The 23,301-nt window shown below is 49.9% G+C and overlaps 1 protein-coding gene across 3 annotated transcripts in view; it reads right to left on the minus strand.

The window, feature by feature from the left end:
- USF3 (upstream transcription factor family member 3) overlaps positions 1–23,301 on the minus strand; it is a 112,468-nt gene that overhangs the window by 28,223 nt on the left and 60,944 nt on the right. For all 3 annotated transcript variants that reach the window (XR_015299390.1, XM_086935577.1, XM_086935578.1), the window contains one exon: positions 666–697. Coding sequence is in view for 2 of the 3 variants with exons in the window: in XM_086935577.1 (XP_086791703.1) it covers positions 666–697 (32 nt within the window). In the remaining variant the exon portion in view is untranslated. The remainder of the gene's footprint in view (positions 1–665; positions 698–23,301) is intronic.

Consider the following 23,301-nt stretch of genomic DNA (forward strand, 5'->3'; position numbering starts at 1 on the left):
TACCCCATACATGACCGCCCACTGGAAAAGCGATTAAGCACCTCAAGAAGAAGCACAGCAATGCAGGTTTCCTATTCTTTTCAATAGGAGCATGCATTCCGACCGGAATACATGCTCTCATTGTAACGAGCTGAGGTGCAGTTCATTCCTGCACCCCGTGGCAGGCACACGGAGGGGCATCCCACCAGTTGCAGGGATCAACAGGAAGGCACCATATGTGCCCCCTAGGCCGCCATTCGGAAGCCTTGCACCCATGGGGGCCCTGCTTGAGGCCCCCAAAGTCCGATTACCACAATCTTTCTGTGTCGGAAAGGCCGGCACAGAAAGGCAGTAGGAATCTGCTATCGTAATCACTTGGGGGGAAAAACACCCTTGAGATTACAGGCCCCTTTCCGAATGGCAGACTGGCTCTTTGAACCCGTCGGAAGCCATTCAGAAATCCTGTTTGGATACATATCCGACCAACTCCATCAAAATGGGTCAGTCAGAAATTAATCCAAACAGGAGATTACGATGCTGTAGGAAGGCTGTGACCAAGGGTCGGACCAGTTTCCTACGGCACCTTAATCGGCCCTAAGTCACTACAGGCCAGTACATGTAGTCAATATGATGTAATCTCAGGAAAGTTTGAGACTGAAAACAAATAGAAGTAATCCAGTTCCTACCCGCATTATGACTCTCCCGATTCTTCTTTTTTCTGAAACAAAAAAGGAGAGCGAGTAAGGATTGTGCGTGTTATAGAATAGTGGAACAGAAAACAGGATGTTTAGCAAGCAAAATATTGGACCATAAGGGTGCAGAGCACAGAAATACATTAGAAAAGGAAACTCCACACATCAGTCAGTACAACATGTTAAGACCAGCAATATTTAAAACTAAAAGTAAAGCAAAGATCATGCGAGAAAAGGCAGAGGCCTTCATCACGACTCCCTCATGTCTTTCACTGCATAATCAGCTCATTGATATTAACTCAGCTTAATTGTTTTCACAGAAAATGATGGTTAACTATATTTGACACACAATTCATTTTCCATTGAAAAAGAAGAAAAAAAAAATACAAGAAAATCGCTGAAAAAATAGTGTGTGTGTTTTTATTGTATATGTGTGATTAGTGTGTATGTGCGACTAGTGTGGATGTGTGATTAGTGTGTACGGGTGACTGGTGGCCCCCTAGAAAGCACTCCCAGGCACCCAGAATATCCCTTCCTATAGGAGTGTTGTGTAACCAGGGATCTAGTAATGTAAGAGACACTTCTATAGCGCTGCTTTCACTCCAAGGAGTATCTTGGCGCTTACCCAACCCAGATGAAGGGGTTGGAGAGAAAGGATGACTTGCACACTACACCAAAAATTACACCAGCGCCCTGCATGCCGCATCGGACAAAGAGAAGACCCAAGTTTTTAGTGCCTTCCTAAAATGGGTTTCTTGGGACAGTGATCGTAGAAATGGCGGAAGGTTATTCCAGGTCTTGGTCCCTAATACAAAAAGGGATTTACCCCCTTTTGTTGCCAGCTTGAATCGGGGAAGTGTGAGTAGATTCTGACTGGCAGACCTCAGACAACGTGTCCGGTGGTATCTTTTGAAACCATTGCATAGGTATTTTGGACCCTGCTGATGGAATGCCCTGAAGGTAATTATAAGGATTTTAAACAGGATTCTTTTACCTATTGGCAGCCAGTGGAGAGTATTAAGTGCTGCTGAGGCTGAGGACCTACGAGGCCAACGTAATACAAGGCGGGCCACTGCATTTTGGACCATTTGTAACTTGTGGAGAACGGTTTTGTTGGCTCCAGCATATAGGCCGTTACAGTAGTCCAGCCTAGAACTTATTAAGGCCACTGCAACTGTTTTCCTAGCCGACAACGGGAGTAGGTCGAAGAACTTTCTCAGAGCTTTTATGATCTGGAAGCATGTCCCAGCTACTGCCACCGCTTGATGTTTAAAGGACAATTGGTCGTCAAATTTGATGCCCAAATTGCGGGCAGATGTAATTGTGTTGGGAGGGGCTTCTGCATCCGCAGGCCAGTACATTATTGGGGAGAACAAATTATTACTCCCAAATGGCAGGATTTCTGTTTTTCCAGCATTACATTTTAAATGATTGTTAGTCATCCATTTAAAAGTTGCTGCTAGACATTCCTTGAAATCTTCCTCGGCACCCGGCCGTTCCCTATCCAACACCAGAATGAGTTGGGTGTCGTCAGCATATGAAATTGAACTGATCTGGAATGATGCGATCAGTTCCACTAGGGGTACCATGTACAGATTAAAAAGTACAGGACTTAGACTCGAGCCCTGAGGGACCCCTGAGCTGACGACCTTTGCTTCAGACTGATATTGACCCAACACTGTGACTTGGCGTCTATTGCTAAGGAAATTCCTGAGCCAGGCCAAGACCTGCCCTCCTACCCCTGCGGCAGCCAACCGGTTAAGTATGGGCGGAAAATCCGTTTCGCTCGCGGATTTTGCAGATTTTCGGTAAATTCGCAATCCGCGAGATTCGCAAATCTCCCGCAAAATCCGCAAATCCGCGAGCAGCGGATTTTATGGCTTGCTCGCACTGTTCGCGTGAGTTCGCGGCTTCCCAGTACAACTTCGCGCCCCCCGAATAAGCGCTAAATTGCAGAAATACGATCTTAGCAAAACTGAAACTACTTACCAGGTTCAAAAGTTCAGGCTCATCATTAGTAGCCATTTCCTGTAGTGCTTCCTGAGGGGCCCCTCCAGAGTTCAGTTGCCGACTTGCAACTATTATGTGACCCTGCTCTGAACCTCAGAATAGTTACACATATGCCACAAAGGTCCTGAATTACAGCTAAGGGAGACAAGCAGGAGCCAGGCTGGAAGTTCAAATCCATTAATCAGCCCCTAATTCATTATTGTCAGTTGGGGCAGGGCAGGTGTTGTAACTAATTTTGCAACAATGAAAGCACTTAGCAAGTGCAAAAGATCACTAATCAGGAAGCACTAAGGAAGCAGGTGCCAGCTAAAAAAATATTCTGTGACACATTAATCAGCCCCAAATTAATTCAGGTCACTTGAGGCAGGGAAGGTGTGCTTTGCTTTGCCACAATAATGTACACTGACTGGACAACCAGAGGGTGCTGTGATGAAACAGAGGGTGGCATGGGTGGGCCAGAGGGTGGCATGAGTAGTCAGAGAGTGGCAGTGGTGACAGAGAGTGGCAGTGATGAAGAAGAGTGTCCCAAACAGGCTGGACACGTAGAAACAACAAGTTCGCAAAACTTGCGACCCGACAGGTAAGTTCGCGTTTGCGAAATTGTACAAAACCCTCGCGAACTGGCAGAAACCCGCGCGAACACACAAAAAAAAACGCAAATTCGTGAGAATTCGCGGATTTTGCGGATTGCGAGTTCGCAAATCCGCAAAATTCGCGAACGCGAGATTCGCAAAATTCGCCCATGCTTACAACCGGTCCACTAAGATGTTATGTGAGACAGTGTCGAAGGCTGCCGACAGGTCGAGTAGGATAAGGACAGCCTTCTTTCCCTGATCCAAGGCCGCACGTAGGTTCTCTGCTGTAAATAGCAGGGCAGTCTCGGTAGAGTGTTCTGACCGAAACCCTGACTGGTTAGGGGGGAGAATGTTGTTCTTCTCCAAAAAGCTCGTCAGTTGACTATTGACAAACTTTTCTGCTAGTTTGAACAGTACAGGAAGCAGGGAGATAGGGCGCAGGTTGGAAAGAGTGGTAGGGTCAGCTAGTGCCTTTTTTTGGAGAGGCTTGACAGCTGCAAGCTTCCAATCATTGGGAAGGTCTGCCGTAGCTAAAGATGAGTTAATAGTCCTGTTGATTATAGGATTAACCATCTCTACTAAAGTCTGTAACACTAGAGGGGGACAGGGGTCAAAAGGGGATCCAGATTTGCTGGCCAAGATGGCCTTAGAGGTGTCTTCCAGAGATACCGGGGCAAATTCCTCCAGACGGGCAGAGGTCTTCATCTCCGCTGTCTGTTCAGAGGCCACCGATAAAGGTGGTCCTGAGGGGAAGGTCTTCACAATGGTAAGGATCTTGTTGTCAAAGTAATCAGATATCGCATTACAAAGATCTTGAGATGGGGGTATCTCCTGCGATAGAGCTGATGGATTCATAAAGTCCTTAACAATCTTGAAGATTTCTTTTTGTTCCTGACCCGCGGTAGAAAGGGCCTGTAAATAATGGGCTTTCTTAGCGGATTTTATTCCAGCATGATACTTCCGTCTTGCTGACCTATAGGTATCACGGGCGGTGGCATCATAGTTTCTACGCCACCTCTGTTCCAGTGCTCTTACCTCTCCCAGTTCTAATTTCAAGACCAATGAGAACCAAGGGGCGCTTTTTTTGGACTTAGTGGTTTTTGCATTATTATTGCTGGTTGAGCTTAACAAGGCCCCTGCTCTGGCAATCCAGTCACAGAAAGTCTGATTATCTGCTGAGGTATGGTCGGATAGAACCGGTATGCTGGCTTTTAGTTGTTCTACCACATCAGATCTCCTAGGTAGTGCTTTCCAATTAGGCGTGGGTTTAACTTTGGAGTTTTTAGTACTCATAATGGGGGTGGCAGTAGATGTCGGGTTCGGTACGATATGAAAAGGAATGAAAAAATGATCGGTCCAGGTCTGGGGGATTTAACTCTCAGGCTAGTGGAATTGGAGCAAATGCAGTCCAACAGATGTCCGGCCAGATGAGTGGGTTCCCGATTCAAAAGTGTGAGTCCTAGCACATCGATGATATCCATAAAGCAACCCACTCCAGGTTCTTTAAGGGAGTCTAGATGCAGGTTTAAAATCACCCAGTACTGTGAAAGTATAGTGCCCAGGTCTTCAAGGTTTGGATTCCCAACCCACAGATTCAAGGACTTAGTTCAGTGCACCATCATTGAGCGGGGAAGTCTGGGTTACAGTAGCCCCACACTACCCACTAAGCATACCTGCAGGAGTGGTGTCCCTGCTTTCAGGGTTAATAGTAGTCCCTTAAAGGGTTCAGGACCGCACAGGTAATATAAACCCAATTTCATTCTTGGAATAATCCCTCAAGCACTGCACTAAGAAAAGACACTATATTTAAAAGTGTTTGATTTCAACAGTTTCATCCTGTTGTTTAGAATAAGTAATAACCACACGGACAATAATTAAAACAACACTGATGCATGTTGCTAGCAGTAAAAATAAAATGAACAATTCATACATATTTTAAATATTTCTAGCAAACTAGCACCCTAAATCTACATGTATGCGATATGCCATGAGAGCATGGAATAGCTAGATTGCCTCTAGAGTTTCCTGGGGCCCAGTGCACCCCATACCTGTTCACAGTGGATAAGCTGTGGTTATCAGAGTTCAACTGGGAGAGTGCTTAGATTAAATAACACTTTCACAAGGTCTGCCTAAGGTAATGACCTTCAGAGTGTGGACCAAAAGCAGACTGTCCAACTTAACTTTCTCAAAATGGAGTCGGAGTATGGGAGTTCATGACATTGAGAAACACAAAGGTGGCCATCCCTGGAATAATGATGGCCAGCCTTGCCTAGAGGTAGTGTTGGCATAAAGGTGATCTTTTAAAGATTTTTTGGGCCGCCCTGCCCTAATTAGGCCCCTGGTACTAAGGAGGTCATTGATAATACATGGCATAATGCGGTTATGGTCGTTAGATGTGCATACTATTTTTTATTCCTTTTTGAAGTAATTTCCTTTTTGTTTGAAGTCATTTTTCGAAAAATTAAATAAAGCATTACTAAATACAAGATGATGCCAATCTTGGCATGCAGTGCCTCCTCATTGTTTAACTGTGGCACCTCATAGCACACAGTCACGCCTAATAGAACAGTGACACTTCTTGACTATGGACATCCTTGTTCAAACTGTTCTTGGTGGGTGGGCTGGAGCTGCTTGACAATGTCAGGGCGGGGGGTCGGGCTGCTGCACAATGTCAGGGTGAGCAGGGGTCCGGGAAGCCTGCTCGCGCGGGGCAGGCAGGGGCCGAGCTGCTTGACAATGTCAGGGCGGGGGGGCCGGGCTGCTGCACAATGTCGGGGCGGGCGGGGGTCCGGGAAGCCTGATTGCTCCCGGACAAGGTCGGGACGGGCTGCTAGTACATACATAAATAACAAAGACTAAAAGTACTCAACAGCTTCTAAAATACGCCTACCCCAATGTATCTAACCTAAGTCTAGTACAAGGGAAGAAGTTAAGTATGGTGTAGCATAGGTTTAGTTTCTTTGCCAAGAATCTAGCCAAGATTTCTCTTAGGGTCTAATCAGCTCCGTACCTTGGTTTTAGAATGAAGGAGGTCTGGTGTCTGTCTCAGACGCGATTTCCCAAAACCCCATGAAAGGAGCTTGTAAACTCTGGAGCTGGATTCCCAGAGAGAGAAAGGCAGCCTCTCGGTCAGTGCGTCAGCTGGAGGGTCGGCTTCCTTCGGGACTTGCTGTAGCGAGCTGCGTCGGGCAAGTAGATAGTCGAACTGCTCCAAACCACTGTGTGTTTTCTAGGGCAAGTGTAGGCATATTTATACCTTGAAGGTGCCTGGTATGAAGTAAAGTCGGACATAATAACGTCACCAAAGAACCCCAAGGGAATGGTAGTTCTTTGAAAACGCCATGATTTCTAGGACAAATCAATATTCAAGAAAGGAAATGTCCCTGACTGCTGAAGCCGAGTTTTCCAAGAAATCGTTGTGGCTTTTTGGAACTAGTGGAAGTAGCCATGCCTGTATTTGGACAGGATGGGTTATGTCTAAATATGGTTATGATTTCAATGCCTATATAATGTCAAGGTGAATTATACCTATATAAGGGCATGAATCAGTAAATTACTCTTGGATCCTAAAACGCTACACAACATTGCATAATTTTCAATCGATGAAAAATGGTCTAAGACTCATTACTGTCCATCTTTTTTGTAACCTAAGTCACTCCGGACGGGTTCAGTCATATGTAAATCAGACGTGGTCCTGCTCCAATAAGAAGTCCAACTTGTACCACAGAAGGTAATTTCTCTGATAGATAGAAACACACAAGCAAACCCAAGTCAATTTACACGTTGTTGGGCCTCAGCAATGAGATAGCTAAATGGGAGCCATTCTTGGCACTGTGGTGTCCACTCTAAGCTTAACAGTGGCTATCATTGGCATAATGTGGTCATCATTGCGATTATGGAGACTATTCATGACTTGTGGTGGTAATACATGGGCATTTGAGGAAGAATCTGTTCATATGAGATAGTTACATTTGATGACAATTACAAGCTTCTCTTTCATGTACCTATTGAAAAAACATTTTTAAAATACCTATTTACATTTAAGAAAGTGAAAAGCTTTTATTTCTCTAAAAATGTGAGCATGTTCCGAAACTGATAAGTTGATGCTTGGGGACAAAACATTTACCAAATTAAAGCGGACTTATTGCTGATGAGGCAGCCCTAAAAAGAGACAGAGAGCACTTCGTGGGATGGAGGTTCGCACTCCAGTGGGGCCACACAAGTCTTTCGCTTTGGTGGTCACCACTAGTAAATCTGCACTGGTTCATGGAAATCTTGCCTGGTGTACTCCAAATCATATCTGCTGAGATCTGTCAGCACACCTCTGTATAATTTTCATCCATTAGAAATCCGTGAAGTACAGAAAAGGTGAAAGACCCGTGATCAACCAATAAATTCCAAGCAAACATCGATTTAGCTCATTCTGAGTGTACAACTGTTCCATGTGGACAGCCAAACCTTTTACCTAAAATGGCAGAGCAGCAGAACCACCTGAAACCCTAACCAGTCACTCCATTCCCCGAGACCTGAACAGTTAGGAAACACCTTTGGCCAAGAAAAGGTGCCCAGCTCTGCGACTTTCATGGCTGGCACATTTCTTAAACTCCATGACTCGCTAAGGAATTTGCATGCAGCCCTCGCATATTTTTAGGTCTTTCTCCTGGAATCTGGTTCTGTGTGTGCATGGGATGTGTACGAGTAGGAGTCCTTCAGCGCAGAGGTGTCTGGGTGGTTAATGGAAAGAGATGTGACTGTTCAGGTAGGTGGGGGCTAAGTTGTGTGGTGCCTTGAATAAGTGTGCGTTTGAAATGTGAACTGTTGTGTATCTGGAACCATTGGGGTTCCCCGAGGTGTGTTTTGTGTGTGAGGTGGAGAATAAGTCTGGCTGTTAAATTCTGAATGTCTTTCAGGGTTCTACTGTGTTACTTGCAGATTCTGAAGGTAGAGGGTGTGCCCGTAGACCAACTTGCTGGTGACTAGGGTGTGAATGACAGCTGTTCATAGGAGCCATTTGAAGATCTTCCTCAGCATCTTCAAGGTGTGGAAGTAGGATGCAGTGACACCATGTTGGACGTGAGGCACTAAAGCTCCGACCGATACCCCCGGTTTCTCCTGTGATTTATCCTGCCGAGGTGCAATTTGTGCCCACCTGGTGCGGGACTTGTGCGGGGAAGCAGTGGAGAGCCTGCATGGCCTGGCGGTTTGCGGACTATGGGTCGCTAGACGGGGCACTGAGGCTTGGGAGAGAAGCGCGGCCTGGGAGGAAAGGGCGCGCAAAGTGTCCCGAGCGGCAACAGCCGCCGCTGAGACCTGCGATGGCTCAGTGAGGCAGCTGGAGGCGCGCTGCATGTACGGTCCTGCACTGCCTTGTGTGTGCGATGTACCTGGTGCCAAAGCCCGACACGACCGGAGGCGCTGGCTGCCTTGCGCCGTTGCTAGGCTCCGAAGTGCAGAGCGGAGACTGGGCGATGTGCAGCCCCCACAGAGGCAGTGAGGCACTCCGAGGGCTCGCCACGCCTTGGGGTCCGCTGGCTGCCGAGTAGCGGAAAGAAGATACGGCCTGGTGGACCGGTGCGGCTCGTAAAAGGAAAACGCACATCATGCCCCGAGCGGTGGCGTCTGCCGCCGCCGTCTGAGAGGTGGAGTGGAGCAGCGGGAAGTGAGCCCGGGTCCCGGGTCCCGGCCCAGTGCTGGCTCTTTGAGAGGTACGGGCCCGCAGTGACTGTCTGAGCTGCTGACGGCTGCCGGGATTCAGTGGTCTGTGCATGCTGGCAGAGAGGCGAGAAATAAGGCATGGGCGTGATGCGGGCCCCCCTCTAAGGTGAGGTGCGGGCGGTTGAGGACTGGTCTGGGCCCCTGGGAGGATTGCAGTATACCCTAGGGCAGAGGTCTTCAATCTGTGGGTTGCGACCCCCAGGGGGGTCGTGGAGTCATTGGAAGGGGGTCGCAGATTCTGCCAGAGCACACAGTTCCTGGCGGCTGATCGGCTGATCGAAGGCCTCACCAAGGTGTGAAAAACATCAAAGCCTCATTAACATGTAAAAGGTCTTCTAAAGACCTGTCAAGTACTCGGGTGTGGCTGTGTGTGTGTCCCTGAAGCCGTTTCTGGGGGAGGAGGAGAGGTGGGGGGAGGAGGGGGGCTGGGGGAGCAGGCTGTAGTGTAGCCCTTTGAGGTCAATGCATATTGCGCGCCTGGAGCTGTGAGTCCCATGACACCTCCCCCGCCCCCAGTAGGGAGGCACAGAAAAGGTGGGTGGATGAATGATGGGTGGATGGATGGATGTAAGGATGAAGGATAGATGGATGTGTGAAAAGGTGGATGGATGAATGATGAATGGATCGATGAAAGGGTGGATGGATGGATGAAAGGGTGGATGGAAGGGGGGATGGATGGATGAAAGGATGGATGGATGAAAGGGTGGATGGATGGAAGGATGAAAGGGTAGATGGATGGAAGGATGAAAGGGTAGATGGATGAAGGATGTATGGATGGATAAAAGGTTGTATGGATGGATAAAAGGTTGCATGGATGAATGATGGATGGATGGATGGATGTGTGAAAAGATGGGTGGATGAATGATGGGTGAATGGATGCATGAAAGGGTGGATGGATGAAGGATGGATGTATGGAAGGATGAAAGGGTGGATGGGTGAAGGATAGATGGATGAAGGATAGATGTATGGATGTAAGGATGAAAGGGTGGACGGATGAAGGATGGATGAAAGGGTGGATGGATGGAAGGATGAAAGGGTGGACGGACGAAGGATGGATGGATGTATGGATGGATAAAAGGTTGCATGGATGGATAAAAGGTTGCATGGATGGATAAAAGGTTGCATGGATGGATGAATGATGTATGGGTGGATGTGTGAAAAGGTGGGGGGATGAATGATGGATGGGTGGATGGATGGATGAAAGGGTGGGGTGGATGGATGTATGGATGAAAGGGTGGATGGATGAAGGATGGATGTATGGATGGGAGGATGAAAGGGTGGATAGATGGATGGATGGATGGATGGATGGATAAAAGGTTGCATGGATGAATGATGGATGGATAAAAGGTTGCATGGATGAATGATGGATGGATGTGTGAAAAGGTGGGTGGATGAATCATGGGTGGATGGATGGAAGGGTGGAGGGGTAAAGGATGGATGTATGGATGGAAAGATGAAAGTGTGGATGGATGAAGGATGGATGGATGGAAGGATGAAAGGATGGATGGATGTGTGAAAGTGTGGGTGGATGAATGATGGATGGATGTGATGAGGTCTAACAGGCGCAATTATGGTTGTCAAAAGATGATGATGAGGAGTACCAGTTTCTAGAAACTTTTGTCGGAAGGGGGTCCTTACCCCTAAAAAGGTTTTACAAGGGGGTCTCGGCATCAAAAAGTTTGAAGACCTCTGCCCTAGGGGCTAGCGCACATCACCCGTGGGGCGTGGGCGGAACAGGTGGATACCTCCCCCCCCCCCCGCTGGGCGACACGTGGCGGCTGGTAGCACAGCCCTGGAGCACCCATCTAATGTGACGGACCTAGGAGGCGGTGCACCTGAAGCGTCCGGAGGCCACGGAGGAGCTGGAGGGAACTGCTCGTCGCCAGGCTGGGAGACACTGCTGGCCTGTAGATTGGTGCGGTCGGGAGCGGCGCCATTTTGAGGGAGGCACCACCTCAAGAGGGACCAGCACTGGTGTGGCGCGCCCTCGACGCAAGTGGTGAGCCGGAGGACGGAAAACGCGCTAGACGACAGTGAGTGGGGCGCCTGGGGGTTCCTAGTGAGACTCTGGGAGTCGAAGACTTGTGAGAAGCTGCCAGGAGGGTGTGGCCCCTACTGAGGCGCTGATCAACCGTGCTGCCTCGGAGCAGGTGCAGCCTTGTCGTGGAGGTGCTGCACGCAGTAGGGGGGCCATAGAACGGGAACGCCCAGGGACTCAGTGGCCTCCAGGCGGGCACCTGTCGGGTGTGCCTGGTGGGGCCGTAGCGTGCTTGTACTGACCCTGCTAGGTACCATCAGTGAGGGGTGCGGGAGGTCCTGCTAGGCAGAGCACCAGAGAAACAAGGGCAGTGGTGCGGTGTCCCTGAAGAAGCAAGGTGTGGCAAAGGAACCCCCCACACTGACCGGGAGACGCTGAGAGCGGGTTGAGAGCCCACTAGTACCTGTGGCTGACACACAGCAGATGATTTTCCCCAACCCTTGAGACTGGGCATCGGGTCCCTGAGGAACGGGCTGCAGGACCCCAGACGTTGTCGCTTAGGAAGGGGGGGGGGCCAGTGGAATGCTCTGTTAACTGCGCGACAAGGCACTCCATTTGGCCCTGGTCCGGAGGATCGGTAACTGGTTGTGCCCTCAGTTTGCGGGCAGCTTGTGGATGCCAACTGATCAACAACTTGTGATGGGCCGGCTGCGGGACTAGTCGCAGCAAGGACAGACGCGCACAGGAAGCTTGGAACCCTCACAAGGGCGCCAAACTGGAGACATGGAGCCGCAAGCAGCGCCCCTCTCAGCCAAGATGGACTCTGTACTGGCGACGGTGGAGAGGATTGGCACTACCATGGAGCAGACCAAGGAATCCCTAGAAATACAGATCGACAAAGTCACGTCGGACTTCACCTTTCTCCACGCTGACCACAGTAAGCTGGCTGAGAGAGTTACAGTACATAGTCAAACACTTCAGGAACTCCAGCCCGTTACTCTGAGTCACACCGCAGCACTACAAGACATGATCGACTGAGTCCATGCGCTTGAAGACCGGATAGACGATGCAGAAGGACGCTCCCCGCGTATTAATATCTGTGTGGTGGGTCTTCTGGAGGGAGAGGAGGGAAGAAAACCCGGAGCAGTATGTTGAGCGCTGGTTGCGTGACCTCCTGCCCCAAGGGGCACTATCTCAACAATTTGTCGTGGAAAGGGTACCGGCGCAGAAGCCCAGGTCGGAAGCCAGGCCCCGCCCGTTCCTTTTCAAACTTCTTAATTACCGGGACAGAGACATAGTCCTGCGTGAACCCCGGAAATTAGGCAACCTGAATGTGGGCAGGAGTTGAGTTATGTTTTTCCTGGACTATACAGAGACTGTGCAGCAGCAAAGAAGTAACTACATGGCGGTGAAGCGTCAACTTAGGGAACTGGAGCTGCCTTACTCCCTAATGTTCCCTGCCGAGAGTGGTCACGAAGGAGGGGACTTGTTTTTTCAACTTCCCGGCAGACGTGTGGGATTGGCTGGAGGAGTCGGGCAGTGGATAGGAACGAGACCTTCAGGTACGGAGACCGGAAGCCACCCGGAGAGGAGGTCCTGAAGGCGTAGGCGCCGGGGGGCTCACCAAACTGCAAGACCGGGCCCAGTGGCTCCCACCCGGAGAGAATCAGAATGGAATGGCAGGAGGTACTTGAAGAGGTGCCGACCCTTGGGACCGTGCATGGCAGTGACCGCATGGAGGCCTACGTGGTCGGTGACCCGCATACCAGCGGCGCGCCGTCTCCATCCACTGTGATTTCAGAAGACTCGAACCTGCCAGTGGTGACTCCACAGACTGCAGACTAAATTGTGTGATATTATATCAGAGTGCAAACTTCGGACAAGGTTTACACACACTGGCCAAGAATTGCTATTTCCCCCCACCTTTTATATGTTTGTGCACATTTCGCTGGAATCTACTGTGTACTGGGGGGGTCCTCGGAGCCTGCCGGGGCATATGTGTAACAGAGGGCAACCCGCTGCATGGGGGTGGAGCGTAAGATGTTAGATGCCGCTCTTGTCTGAACTCGCTGGCTTCCGCCGCTGCGACTCGCGCCAGACCTGCACGTTAGTTTAACCCACGACCCGCTACTGCACCTCCCGTACTCAGGGGAGACAGGTCACTGCTATCACACGCACCCCACCAGGCAACACACTGGAATAGCTCACCTTTAACTATAGTTTTTGAGGTTTGGACGGATGCCCATTCAGGGATAACGCCCTATTTGTACACTGTTTGCAGTTGTTATATTGTTCGCATGGCAGCGCATTGATATGCTCTCTTCTGGCCTCAGCCCAGACCCCCTGGTGCGGCCACTTTGCCCCACGCCGTGCCCAACTACCCCGATTCATGATGGCACACACTAATATTGTGACCTGGAACATACGTGGTATGTACACACCGTCAAAGCGTTATTCCATCTTTTCCTACTTACAGCGACACTCTGTGGGGATTGCCCTCCTACAGGAAACACATATGACCCAGACTGAACTTTACAGACTTCGCAGGCGTTGGAGAGGGCAAATACACGGCACTTCCTTTTCAGCGCACGCACAGGGACACTAATCTGGGTGGGGGCAGGCATTCCCTTCAGTTGCGAAAAGGTGGAGGTGGACCGGGAGGGTAGGTACACGCTGGTGCAGGGGAAACTAAATGGTCAAGAGGTGTTGCTGGGACCTTTAAATGCACCTAATGTGGACCAACTGTCCTTTCTAGCGCGGCTGGCGCAGCTCCTAAATCCCTATGCTGGGCTCCCTTGGCTGCTAGGAGGGAACTTTAATATGGTGGTGGATGTTCAGTTGGACAGATCCTTTCCCTCCCTCAGTGCCACAGCGACGGAGTCCCACGGGCAGGCGTTTAGGGACTGGCTCACACACTGGGCGCTGCAGGACCTGTGGCGCATACTCCACCCGACAAAGATCTACTCTGACTACTCAGCAGTACACGATTTTCATGTCTGGCTAGACAGGATAGTGGGCTCCCAATCATTGCTCCTGCCTATTGCACAGTCAGAATATCTGGGGCGGACGCACTCCGATCATAACCCCTTGTGGTTTCAGATCGACTGGGAGGCGGATCACTCGCCGGTGCCTACGTGGCGACTTCAACTTGGCGAGCAAGAGGACCCGGAGTTTCGCTCCTCCCTGGGTACGGCTTTATTAGCATACTTTGACATTCAAAAAGGAACGGCGAGCAACGCATTAGTGGAGTAGGACGCCCACAAAGCGACTGTCCGGGGCCACTGCTTGGGGGCCACGTGGAACATACGTATGACGCTTTCCGACTCCCTGGCGCACTTGGAAGAGCTACTGCAATACAAGCGGGAGGGAGAGGGAGGGGGTGGACACTCACACAAGTTGGAGGATCTCCGTGCCCAACATGCGGAGCTTCTGGAGCGGCTCCGGTGTCACAACTATGCTGCACAAACAGCCAGGACACATGCTAGGGCGGATAGAGCGGGACGCCTATTGGCTTGGTTGATTCGGCAGGAGGAACGCCGTGCCCCGATAGGGGCAATTTGCAGGGTGGACGGGACGCTAGTGTATACACAACGCAAAATCCACTGGTCCCTCACTGACCACTATAAACAGTTGTATAAGGCCAAAGGTGTTGGTCCCAGGCGCCTTCTAGAGGAGTTTTTGGACTCTACCCAGCTTCCCACACCCTCCGAGGAGCATAAGGAAGCACTTAATGCACCGCACTCCTTAGAGGAAATCGGGGAGGCAATTCAGTCAATGGCATCCGGGAAAACGCCGGGCCGAACGGTTTGCCCGCTTCGTACTGTAAAGCATTTCGGGAGTCCTTGGTGCCGTTACCTCATGTGCTCTACAGTAAGGCAGTGGAGGAAGGATCGCTACCCCATTCAATGCTGGAGGCGTTCCCTGCCTAAGCCGGACAGAGACCCTACGGCTCTAGGATCATATAGGCCCCTGGCGATGCTGAACGTGGATTATAAAATCCTCGCGAAAGTACTAGCGGAACGGTTGGCACCAGTAGTCCCCCACTTAGTGCACGCGAACCAGAATGGGTTCGTCCCTGCAAGATCTACGTTGCTGAATTTGAGGAGGTATTTCAGGGTGGCAGCTAAGGCCACGCAGTAGTCGGCCTGGGCGGGATGTCTTATCCTAGATCTGGAGAAGGCGTTTGATTGCCTAGAATGGGGATACCTATCGGCAGTGCTGCTGAGATATGGTTTGGACATGAGGTTCCTCCACATGGTCGGCCTGCTCTACAAGAATCCCACAGTCCGTGTGAGGTTAGGCCCCTAAATTTCTGAGGCGGTGCCAGTGGGCCGGGGCACTCGGCAGGTGTGCACGCTGTCCCCGTTGCTGTTCGCACTGGCAATTGAGCCCCTAGCGGTGGCTATATGGGTGACTCTTGGAGATGGTATTCCACTGGGGGATGCGGTTCACCAGGTGTCGCTCTACGCTGACGACCTGTTGGTGTGTGTGAGAGACGTGGGGCACATGCCGGGGCGGCTGGCTCAGCTGCTGCAGACCTTTGCTACTATCTCGGGGCTTTGCATGAATGCGGGTAAATCCTGTCTTTATGCTTTTAGCGCAGGGACTGCGGTCCCGGGATACTGTCTTGACGGTACGCAGGTCCAGGGGAAAGAGGACACCTTCTGATACCTGGGGATACAAATCTACCATAGCCCAGCTGATTTGTTTGACGGGAACCTGAGAAGGGCAGTCACATCGCTTCAATCGCAGGTGCACTTTTGGAATACACTTCCACTGACTAATACAGGTAGGGTGGCGCTCTCCAAAATGGTCATACTCCCCCGCCTCCTGTACTACTTTGTTAATTTGCCGCTGTATATTCCGGCGCCATTCTATAACCGGCTCAACAGGATGTTGCAGGCATTTGTCTGGGGTAGAGCTAGGCACAAGCTGGCGCTTGCTAAACTATTCTTGCTGACAGACCGGGGTAGCCTGGCTGCTCCCTGATTCGAGCGATACTATCTGTCCGCTCAACTGCAATGGGTTGCTCGCTGGCTGGCGCCCATGGGCAGTGTTGATACAGCCACAACAATGCCGCCTTACTTGTTAGAACAAATAACCAGACTTTTTCATCCCCTTGTTCCAGCCACAAGGCCGACGCCACTCCTATTGGCGGTGGCATGCAAGTGCTACCGAAGGGCCCTATATCTCACTACACTGCTGTCCCGTACGCACCGGCCATACCCCTGGAGGGCTTCCCGAGCAGTGGAGGGGTGCTTACGGCTCCTGTGCTTGCGGAATGGCGGGTGGCCGATGTTCATACGCTTGGAGATCTCTACTGGGACGGTGAGCTCATACCATACGAGACTCTGGTGGCAGAGGAAGGGCTCCCGCCCGGGGGGTTTTTGGTGCACCGCTCCCTGATGGCGCGATTAACTGCCAAATGGGGGGACATGACCACGGAGCCCACTCAGCACCTAACCATGCAATACCTACACGTCATAGGTGTAATGAGCTGGGGGCGGGGTTTTTGCATATGCTGTGGAGCGGTCCTGGGTTGGGCAACTATTGGCGTGCGATTAGTGGGCTGTTGCAGGGTAGCACGGGTCGTACCATACCCTTTGACTGGCCCGAATACATCTTACACCACTTTAAGAGGTCCCCCAAAGATAAGGTAAAGTCCTGATTCTTGGATCTGGGGCTTGTGGTTGCAAAATGCCTCCTCACAAAGAGATGGAAGGAGCACGACCCGCCACACATAAAGGCATGGAGTTCCTCATTTCAGGCATGGGCTAGGGCAGAGGGGACTGCCATCTGTAGGGAGGAAACGCTGGGGTTGAGGAGGAGTCTATAGAAACCCACTGGGACCAGATGCTCTGTGCGTTACAGCGGCTGGAAAGGGAGGGCCACGAGAGACATGCGAGGGAAGTAAATGTAAATTGATATGTAAATTGATACTTGTATAGCGCACTACTCACCCACAAGGGTCTCAAGGCGCTTGTACGAATACCGCTGTGGAACCCATCCTGGCTTTCCCTGTGAGGCGTCCACTCCTGGGCACCCTCACGGTGGAGGCCAGGCATCTTTAGCGTTGTGGGGGCCGTTGTGGAGATTAAGCAAGCTATTGCCCAGAGCTGCAGAGTGGGACTCCATGATTGGAATAGGCACAGAGGCGAGAATTATCAGGTCCGTGGAATTTGGAGGCCAAGACCCACCAAGGCGGGGAATTGAACCCTGGTTCCGGGCTAGACCGCTGCATCAGTGTCTGCCGCTCTAATCATTGAGACCACGCAGGCGGATGCATGCCACAGGCTGTTGTACTGACGGGATAGCCTGGCCCCACGTTCTCCTAAATTACCTTGGCGAGGGTGCAACTACACTAACATGATCATGACTGAGGAGCTCAAAAGTGGCCCCGGGGGGTGGGGGGTTGGGGCAAGGTTAGGGGGAGGGAGTTACAAATGTACATATGCTATGAGCTGCCACAGTTATTGTTCCTTTGTTTTGTTAGTAAAACATCTGTTTCATTGATCAAGCTGAACGATCAGCATTAGACCACAAGAGTAACCAGGAGGTTGACACACTACTTTTCTAATGCAATTTAACGACTGTATAAGATCTGGCAGAATGCAATACAACTAGCTCCTGGGTGAGCGTTCCTTATTTTCTTTGAAGTGACATTTGAATGCACGTTAACCCATACATGGCCACAGGCCCATGTATGGAATAATCAGTTATACATGATTGCGAACATCTGTATGAAATGCCTATTATCACTGAGTGTATACTTAAAATAATAAAAACAGATTTGTAAAAAAACAATATGTTCTAACTCGGCTCCTCTTGTCAGTCCTTTGTGTACTGCTCTCTGCAATACCTCCCTCTCGTCTGGAATGGTCCCAAGGATTGGAAGCCCAGTTAATTCTCCTTCTCTAGATGCCATCATCCAGTCCTATCATATTAGCTAACTACAGACCTATTTCCTTTCTCCCAGCCTCTGCCAAAATTATTGAATCTTTTGTCAACTTTCAGTTCTCCTCCCATTTAGTTAAAGCACTGTCTATATCACCATTGGTCCAGCTTCAGACACTCCTTTAGAACGACACTCCTTTAGGACGGAGGACATCCCAGGTACAGTCTATGAATAAAATCCATATGGATGAGTTTGCTTGATCTTTCCACAACATACTGAAATCTTCTCATGTAGATCGGATAGGGGCCTGTGCATGTGATTGGTGTCTTGTGCCCAAGCTGTAATGCTTGCCCTTTTTCAATTAGACTTTAAACATATCTGCTGTGCGATACCTATAGATAGGCTCTGCCCTTGGTCTTACGCTTTTTAGCTTCTATGCAACATCTCTTGCTTCTATGATTCATTCTTCAGTTTTTTCATACTCTGATGACATGCAGCTGATCTTGCATCTTAATGTGAATATCTTAACCCTTCAATTTCAGTATAAGGCTTGTTTATATGCCACTGCACATTTGATGAAATAAACCTCTGTGCATTACAATCCTCCAAAACTTAGATTTTGTTTATTTTTATACAACATTTTTCTGGGATGCCAAATGGTGGACTTCTGAGTTAGGCTCACACAAACGGTTTCTTCATATTCCAAAAACTCACTTCTACTTCTTTCTTTTTTCTAAGATTTTTCAGAAAGATTCTACCTCTTATATTCAAAATAACTTTATTTCGCTGATACAATACCGGCATAAAAAGTATTCTACAAAGATAATTCCAACAATAATTAAAAATACATTACAAGATAATATCTGGTTAAAAACAGTTTAAAAGGGAAGGATTAGGTTGTTACATGTAAAATATTCATAGTCCAAAAACATTAGTTCATACATAATTACACAGGATTTTTTTCAAAACACAACCTTTGGCTGTGTCCTGAAGATCAAATTAAGGAGATAGCCTCCTCCTGTTTAAAGCAGATAGATAAAACGAGGCCAAGCAGAACAAAACTAAAGTACCTGGTAGTGACTGTTGGTAATGTAGGGCTGGGCGACATTGACTCAAATTCAATTTTCGCATAAGACGGAAAATGAGTCTTTTTCTTTATTTGGTGTAGAAGTTACAAAAAAGTACAAAGTGCAGGTAATTCGGAGGAGATAGCATATCACAAGGACAAAAAGGAAGTGCATCAATTGTGTATGTTTTGGACAGGCGACCTAACATAAGGGGGAAATAATTTAAGCAAAATCTGGGTAGTATATATCTGTATTGGAGGTTCGTAATAAATGTTAAATAAGAAAATTTGATGTTTTTTTATACTAGGAACTGTGTGGTACTGTTTGACTGTGGACAGAATATAGTTAAACTCGTGTCTCTTCTCATCAAAATGGCCTAGTAGACAAACCTGCAGTTCCTTTTTAGGTCGAGTTTACTCGAACCTATTGCTGCTAACCCAAAAAATTCCTAACAGGCGGATTTTGGACAGTGCACGAGAGAGTCACGTGACTCCTCGTGGACGAGCATGCCCAGCCTTCCCACTGCCAGCAGCATTTGTCCACGGCCGCCAGGCCACATCAAAGGCTTCCCCAGCACTGCCCCGCCCATCAATCACCCTCCCACTGCCAGCAGCATTTCTCCACAGCCGCCAGGCCACATCAAAGGCTTCCCCAGCACTGCCCCGCCCATCAATCACCCTCCCACGCTGCTTCACACCCTCATCACCGCTCTCCCCTCTCCGCCCCCTCCCCTGCCCGCCGTGTCGCATTTCTCCTCCCCCTCCCCACAGCAATGCCCTCGGTCTTGTTTTATTGCAATTTATCCAATTCAAAATTACTACTTTTCTACCCTGTTTACAAATACTTGTTTGTCTTCCTTTTCACGTTTCTGGCAGGTACAGTAGGCTAAGTGGGGGGTTAGGTTTTATCCACGTGCTAGCCCCTCTAGTTGTATTTACAGTAGAGCTGCTCTGCTTGGCAGTACGGGCCAGAAAACTCCCTGGATATCCATATTTGGAGTGAGGCGTACGGAATACGGCCAGCCTGCCACAGATCGTCATCTGATGCCTGTGCGTTCAGGGGCACCTCCAGGCCATTATGTCTTCTCCCTGGGCTCTCTGCCACTCATTGGCCTCCATTCTGGCTTTCCGACAATCCACCTCGGCAGTGTGAGCCCGCTTTTGATGTTAAAACCATGACTGTCAAAGGCTGAGTGTTCTGGGACGGAAGTCCTTCCGTGATATGGCAAGCTGAGCACAGTTAGAACACAGCCCTCTGCCTCAGATAATCTTTGTGCTTATATAAAAGTTCAGCACCTCGTATGAGGCAGTAAGCGCTCTATAAATGTAACAGTAGCATAATATCCATTACAATGTATGGATAGGGCGCCGTTCTTGTTAAAGGAGCAGCTCCTGGCAGTCAATCCGAACAATTGGCACAAAGAACACTTTCTACTGCCCCCCTCGCCCCCCCATACTACCCCGAGATGTGTAGCAATTTAGTACAAGAAATTAGCAACTTTGGTAATTTCGTTTGTAGAAGAATCTGATTACACAATGCGTGTTTCTATTGAAAATAACCTATTTGCGAATGAAGAGGTAATATGTCTATCAGTGTTAGATAATATAGAGCTAGCTGTTCTGTTCTGTTCTTTTGGTGAATGCTTGTCTTAGTAGCGGTTCATCTGGCTCAGTATCGGCATATTTTATTTTAATGAACCAACTCGCCCTCAGCAATGAGGGCGCAGCTTTGCAGCAGGGGCGTTAAAAGTGGGCGTGAAAGGGCTAAACGGCGATTTGATGAAAAGCTGCGCTCCTACAGAATGCATAATCGGTATGTGGCTGGTGTATGGTAAAAGTATGGTGGCGCTGGTGCAGAGTCATTTGTACTTAAACAGAGAGCTTACCGGTTCCACTGAGCCTTCACAGATAGGAAAAGTGCCTGTTTTGAATGCTCACATTGTTTAGCAGCCCGCTGCTGCTCCTCGGACAGAGTGTGACTGACTCCTCCCCAGCCCCACTGACCTGCATGGGACAGTCTAGGCGCTGGCAGTAGGCGTGTGAAGACAGACTGCCGCCGACCCCCAGGATTGCCCTGCTGCAGTTCAGAAATCGAATGAGCAGTCAAGAGGGCTTTACATTTTGATGTTATCTTGTGCGTTTGACATGCATTCAAGGTCAGGGGTCAAACGGCTCCTGGCAAAGAGATATTGCTGTTAATATTTCGTTCTGTGACTGCAATGAGAGGATTTTGTAAAGTGACCTATCTGGGGTCAGGGAGTGTGAAAGAAAGGGTAGTAGGTTGGGATTTTTTTTCTAACACACAGCAACATTTGAACACTTGGAAATAAACTGGACACATAATTTAAAAAATATGTCAGTAGGAAGGAAAGCGCACACGAAGCACATTTTTAATTTTAAAGTGTGACGGAAACAAAGTTTCTGATAGGTGCGAAAATGAGAAATATTCCCTGAAAGTTGATAAACTTATAGATATTTCATTAAAACTGTATGTTGTGGCCCCCTTTCCCCTTATCTTTTTGCGTTGGCCATGGAGCCACTGGCCGTACGGGTGCGCCTGGACGCACTGTATCGGGGCTTTGTGTGGGGGGCGGAACTCTCGGATCGTATCGCTTTGTATGCGGACGATGTCCTTTTCTTCATGACCGACCTTCACCGCACAGGCCCTCGCATATTGGATATGATGCGGGAGTTTGGCGAGGCGTCGGGGCTCTTTCTCAATCCACGTAAATCGACCCTGTGGGTACTGGGGGATGAACCGGTGACATGCCTGTGGGCCGCAGCCCTACAGGTGGCAGTCGGAGGCCTGAAATATCTGGGCGTCTTCCTATCGGCCTCGGCTACGGTGGCGTGGGACCGAAACGTGCAGCCGGTGTGGGACAAGGTTCAAATGGATGTTAAGACTTGGTCACGCATGCCCCTCAATATATATGGTCGATCCGCCATCTTTAAGATGGTTGCCCTGCCACAGCTTCTCTACCAACTACAGAATCACCCGCACAGGATTGACCCACAGTGGTTCCGTCGTGTTAACTCAGTGCTTGGACGTTTTTTGTGGGCCGGGGGTGCCTCCAGGGTGGCACTACGGACATGCTTTCTCTCCACATACTGTGGTGGCCTAGCTACCACTGACCTTCTGTCCTATTACCAAGCCTCCCACCTCCTGGTGCTCAATGAGTGGTGGTATGGTGATCATAGTGACCCGGCTTATGCATTAGAGCACTCTCTGATGGGGATGCCACGCTCCATACTTTACTATACTCGGCCGGGCGGAGGAAGAAGCTGCTGTGGGTCACCCAGGTGGTCTTCGCGATCTGGAGACAAGCTCTGCGCCGCATGGGTTGGTGGGGCAGGCTGACCGCCGAGACTCCGCTGTGGAATAATGGCCTGCTTCCGGCACTGGCTTCCCTGTCAGGCTTTGGAGGCTGGGACGCGATCGGAATTTCTTCCCTCGCCCATGTCCTCACCGGGACTACATTTAAATCCTTCCAGGACCTTAGCTCCGAATTTCATATGCCCAAGACTCAGTTCTTCAGGTACCTCCAGTTCCGCCATGCCCTCGGCCCGAGTCTGGTGGGTATGGATCAACTTCCCGACTTTAGCCCCATTGAAGCCAAACTTTTTATGGGGGACTTGGGCGACAAGAAGGTTTCTCAAATATACCGCTCTCTGGTTACGCATTGCTCCTCTTCCCTCCTGACACTGAAGGCCTCCTGGGAGACTGATGTTGGCCCCTTGGATGAGGATGACTGGCGTGAGGCCCTTGAATCCCCCCGTGGAGCTGCCATAGCAGTCCACCTCAGATTCATTCAGTTTAAATACCTTCACAGGGCATACTACACTAGGGAACGATTGTGGAGAGCGGGCCTTATTGCCGCCCCGGAGTGCCTGAGGTGTGGGGCTGAAAGAGGGACACTCTTACACACGGTGTGGTCTTGTGGGGGCCTGACCCGATTTTGGAATGGGGTCTGGAACTGCCTGTCGGAAGTGCTGGGGTGGGACCTCCCCCGTACACCTCGGCTGGGCCTCCTCCATGTTTTGGAAAACGTTGGGGGCAACATTTACAAACAACATCTTTTGTTGCTGGGGCTGGTAGTGGCTAAACGGGATCTGGCAAAGGCATGGAAGAGTGACCGTGCCCCCCCACTCAGTGCCTGGACGGAGGGATTAGACTTTCTCATGGGGCTGGAACTGCCTGTGCTTGAGGCCAGGGGGTGCCCCCGGAAGCACTACAAAATCTGGAAGCGGTGGGTGGACTACAGAGGGCTGACCCTGGACCCGCCGGTTGACATTGAGGATGTGCTACCTCCGGATGTGGACCCTGGACCTTAGGTTGCTAACCGACACCTGCATTGCCTTCCATCTATTGTTGTTATCTTGTGATCACGTGC

This window comes from Lissotriton vulgaris, chromosome 8 (genome assembly GCF_964263255.1).
Source record: "Lissotriton vulgaris chromosome 8, aLisVul1.2, whole genome shotgun sequence".
NCBI classification, from domain to species: domain Eukaryota; kingdom Metazoa; phylum Chordata; class Amphibia; order Caudata; family Salamandridae; genus Lissotriton; species Lissotriton vulgaris.